A 2,221-nucleotide genomic window follows, 5' to 3' on the forward strand; every position below is an offset into this window, starting at 1 on the left:
ATTCCTGGGGAGCCCTGAGTGCCATGTTACAACTATGTTCTATCGAGTGTTCAGTACCTGGTGTTTCAGAAGTACTGTATGAAGCCTTTCTTCAGAGATGCCTCTGGGTGGGTTCAAACCTACAACCCGTTGGTTAGAAGCCATTTGTTAACCATTGATTCCACCCAAGCACTTCCTTATGTCTGCTAGGCAAATGGAAACATTTTCAACTAGAGGAGGTTGGAGAGTTGTATCTTGATCATTTTACTTTCAGAATTGCTCCTCCTTTTACTATTACTACCTCAATAATTGCTCAATAAATACCTCAATAATTTCTACCTTGATATATCATCTTAAGATTATTTCACATCCATTCAGAAAATTAGCCAACTGTTTCCTTTGCCCCATGCCACATCTACTCTGTTAGATGCCTCGATAGAGAAGACACACATGTTTAGCTGGGCAGCCTTTTTCACTGATTTATAAGCATGTCAAGGTTGAAAATTATTGTTTTGAATTTTCTAAAACACAGTCATATCCGTTTTTTCATTTTCTCCTCACCATGATCTATGGAAGACGTTATTGGCTTCATATTGTACAAAGGAAGAAATTCAGTTAAAGAATGATTCAATTGCTCGTTGAAAGTGATTGCCTTTAATTTGTGGAGTCATTAAGGGAAGGTAGGTATTCTGATGTTAAGTGTTTTATGTTATCATCACCTAAGTTTACTTCACCCCATCTTCTTTGGATGGATGAACAATACATAGTTCTGTCTTGTGGTTGTTCATAACTGTTCCTATCTTCTTGTCTTTCCAATGGATATGAAATAAACAGAAGATAATGGCACTAATTAATGAAAGCCACCCTGAAGAATTCCTTCTACTAGGCTTTGCTGACCATCCATGGCTGGAGCTTCCTCTCTTTGTTATTCTTCTGATAACATACCCTCTGGCCATGCTGGGAAACATCGCCATCATTCTGGTGTCCAAGTTAGATTCCAAGCTCCACAGCCCCATGTATTTCTTCCTCACCAACCTCTCCTTTCTGGACATGTGTTACACCACGAGCATTGTCCCGCAGATGCTGGTGAACCTGGGAAGCGCTAAGAAGACAATCAGCTACATGGGCTGTGTGGTTCAGCTGTATTTCTTCCACACGATGGGTGGCACAGAGTGTCTGCTTTTGGCTCTCATGTCTTTTGATCGCTATGTGGCCATCTGCAGGCCCCTCCACTACAGCCTCATCATGAATCAGCAAACCTGTATCCTATTAATATCCATTGTGTGGCTGAGTGGAATGACCTATGCTGTCTCACAGGGTACTGTTACATTACAGTTACCACTCTGTGGTCACAACACCCTGGATCACTTGTTGTGTGAGATTCCTGTTCTAATAAAGACTGCCTGTGGTGAAAAGAATGCAAATGAGCTCACACTGTCTATGGTGTGCATTTTTATAGTAGCTGTTCCACTCAGCTTAATTCTTGCTTCATATGCTTGTATAGGACATGCTGTGTTGAGGATTAAATCTTCTGAGGGAAGGAAAAAGGCTTTGGGGACATGTTCCTCCCATCTCCTTGTAGTTTTCTTATTTTTTGGCCCAGTGATTAGCATGTACCTTCAGCCCCCCTCTTCCATCACAAGAGACCAACCCAAGTTCATGGCGCTCTTCTATGGAGTGGTGACTCCTACACTCAACCCCTTCATCTACACCCTTAGGAATAAGGATGTGAAAGGGGCATTGGTTCACCTGATGAGGAGGATTTCCAATTCCAAGTGAAAAATTGTAGACATCAAATAAATTTATATAACAATTAGGTTTGTATATGATTGTCTTCAATAAATCAGTGTTGTCTCATAATTCACAAAATTTCTTGTTAGATGATGCTCTTACAATATATGTCATGCTTCTGATGTTTTTAATAGTGTAGCCATATAGATTTAAAATGAATTTTTCTCAAGGGTGTGTCCTTTATAAGAAAATGTGAGAGTGCTTGCTGGCTTTTTGCTTGGTCTAGATCCTGCATTGAGCTTGTTAATCTCCAGTTCCTTGGACTTGAGCAAACAGCCTGTCACATTGCCTGCCAATTGTATAAAAAAGGCATCACTAGTTTTACTTCTTTATAGAACTCCATCTAAAATGTATATGTATTTACCATTTCCACATTTTAGTTGACATGAATTGCATTCATCACGTTACGTAACCATCACCACCATACATTACTAATTTTCATGTCCTTAAC

The 2,221-nt window shown here is 39.9% G+C and overlaps 1 protein-coding gene across 1 annotated transcript; it reads left to right on the forward strand.

Moving 5' to 3' along the window:
- The first annotated feature begins 819 nt into the window (after positions 1-819).
- LOC101652691 (olfactory receptor 2B11-like) lies at positions 820-1,758 on the forward strand. Its single transcript, XM_004717397.1, has one exon. The coding sequence runs from the start codon at positions 820-822 to the stop codon at positions 1,756-1,758; it is 939 nt and encodes a 312-aa protein (XP_004717454.1).
- Positions 1,759-2,221: the final 463 nt, after the last annotated feature.

The sequence above is a fragment of the Echinops telfairi genome, unplaced genomic scaffold (assembly GCF_000313985.2).
Source record: "Echinops telfairi isolate 266 unplaced genomic scaffold, ASM31398v2 ScPeMD7_7440;HRSCAF=8478, whole genome shotgun sequence".
Taxonomy (NCBI): Eukaryota; Metazoa; Chordata; class Mammalia; order Afrosoricida; family Tenrecidae; genus Echinops; species Echinops telfairi.